General features: G+C 50.5%; 1 protein-coding gene across 1 annotated transcript; it reads right to left on the minus strand.

Moving 5' to 3' along the window:
* Nucleotides 1–891: 891 nt before the first annotated feature.
* Nucleotides 892–1,364, minus strand: LOC141021827 (putative B3 domain-containing protein Os03g0621600). The gene is made up of 2 exons (XM_073497672.1): nt 1,318–1,364; nt 892–1,273 (listed from the first exon to the last, which is right to left on the minus strand). The coding sequence occupies exons 1-2, from the start codon at nt 1,362–1,364 to the stop codon at nt 892–894; spliced, it is 429 nt and encodes a 142-aa protein (XP_073353773.1).
* Nucleotides 1,365–1,768: the final 404 nt, after the last annotated feature.

Genomic DNA, 1,768 nt, shown 5'->3' on the forward strand with positions numbered 1-1,768 from the left:
AAGCGTCCCACATGAGGGAGGACCGAAGGATGTTGGGGAGGAAAGGGAAAATGAGGTAGATGCTCCCAGGGAGTTGCAGTAGGAGGAGGGACTGAGCCCGTCAGGGGAGGGGTGAGAGAGAGGAGAGAGTCGCCGCGTTGGGGAAGAAGACGGATCACGTGCGATCCCAAGGGAGGGGAAAAGGACGAGGGAGGAAGCAGCGCTTGGGTCCATAGGACACGTGTCAGGCCAACGACACGACTTACGAAAGAGGAGATATCAGTCGGTTGAAACTAAGACTTTTCCAATTCCTGGTGCATGGCCGGTTGTGTTTTCCATCTCGACGTGCTTTTTTAGCCAACCTTCGCGGCAGTTCTTTTTAACAGAACCTCGTTACATACTCACATACACTCTTTTTGATTGTTTGGATTACTTACCATATGCGTCATACTCACATACACTCATCCCTACAAAGACACATAAGCAACTCCCAAGGCGCGTTCGGTTACCTGCATCGTATTTTGCCATTTTGCATACTTGTCCCAGTTGGGCCTTGCTGAGCATATACATGCTAAAAACCAACATCTACATGTTGATTGGTTGTCTGCATCCCCTCTAGCCTGAATGTGCTAAAACGAAAGGCTTGTTGTTTGGTTGCGGACTTGTTTGAGGGGAAACATAAGTCCGGTTGTTTGGTTACATCCAGGACAGTTGTGTGGTAACCTCCTACTCGATGTGGTGATGGTGACCTAGTAAGAACTAGTAAGAACTAAAGTAGTACCAACAACACAATCTTAGGCACAAACATAACTCTTAACCACGAAGAACAAGTTTTAAACCAACACAGTACAATAAGTTCTAAACGAAACCGAAGTCTTGAAGTAAGAACAACCAGGACTGGACCACGGGAGCTCAGGCGGTTGCGGCGAAGGCATTGTCGTGCTCCTTGCACTTGGTGATCACCTCCACGCCCTCGTCGTTGAAGACGATCACCTTCATGGTGTCGGGGGACAGTGTCTTGAACGTCAGCATGTACCCGATCATGATCTGGTGAACAGCGGCGAAGATGGCCCAACCCTGATCAAGGGTGACCCTGCCGTCGATCACCCTCACTGTTACCCTCCATGCACATCCAGTGTTCGTCTTCAGCTTGAACTCTATAGGGATGGCAGGGAAGTGCTTTGTGAAGTCTAGAGGCAATGGCAGACTCTCCAGCTTAGGAGCAAGGATAACCTTGCAGAAGTGGTTTGGTCCTGACTCTTGATGGAAGTGGCCATAGTTCCTCCGCTTGGGGCTTGGGTGATCCAGCACTTGCACTTCGTCCAATGGAGGCACAACCTCCTGCCCTTCTCCAATGGTGGCACGACATCATTGCCCTTGTCCATCTGCATTATAAACGACACGCAGTTCAATGGTCAGCATTCATTCATATCGGCCTAACACTCATATATTAACCCACCCTACTAACCCAGCACCGCACTCAAAACCCCTCTGCTTCACCACCTCTCCTCTTCCACCGCTCTGTTTCACCACCTCTCTCTCGCCATGAACTCCCACTCCAACCCCAACCCTTTCTCCTGGGGCATTGGATGGAGGCCTTCTTCCTTGGGTGCTCGCTCGGTGACCGCAAGAAGTTCGAGCACACCATGGAAGTGTGCTCAAACTTCAGCAGCATTGATGACATGCACAAGGAGGCCGATGTTGTGATGAAGAAGGCTACGCCAGATGAGCTGAAGACACTGGTCCCTAACTGTCCTGGACTTAACACGGCAGATGTCCTAGCAAAAGG

Source organism: Aegilops tauschii, chromosome 4 (genome assembly GCF_002575655.3).
Source record: "Aegilops tauschii subsp. strangulata cultivar AL8/78 chromosome 4, Aet v6.0, whole genome shotgun sequence".
NCBI classification, from domain to species: domain Eukaryota; kingdom Viridiplantae; phylum Streptophyta; class Magnoliopsida; order Poales; family Poaceae; genus Aegilops; species Aegilops tauschii.

Bases quoted from the DNA above. Each gene is read 5' to 3' on its own strand.
- LOC141021827 (XM_073497672.1), bottom strand. From the start codon at position 1,364: ATGGACAAGGGCAATGATGTCGTGCCACCATTGGAGAAGGGCAGGAG. The intron at 1,274-1,317 runs GTTGTGCCTCCA...GGATCACCCAAG, and splicing joins CCATTGGAGAAGGGCAGGAG to CCCCAAGCGGAGGAACTATG.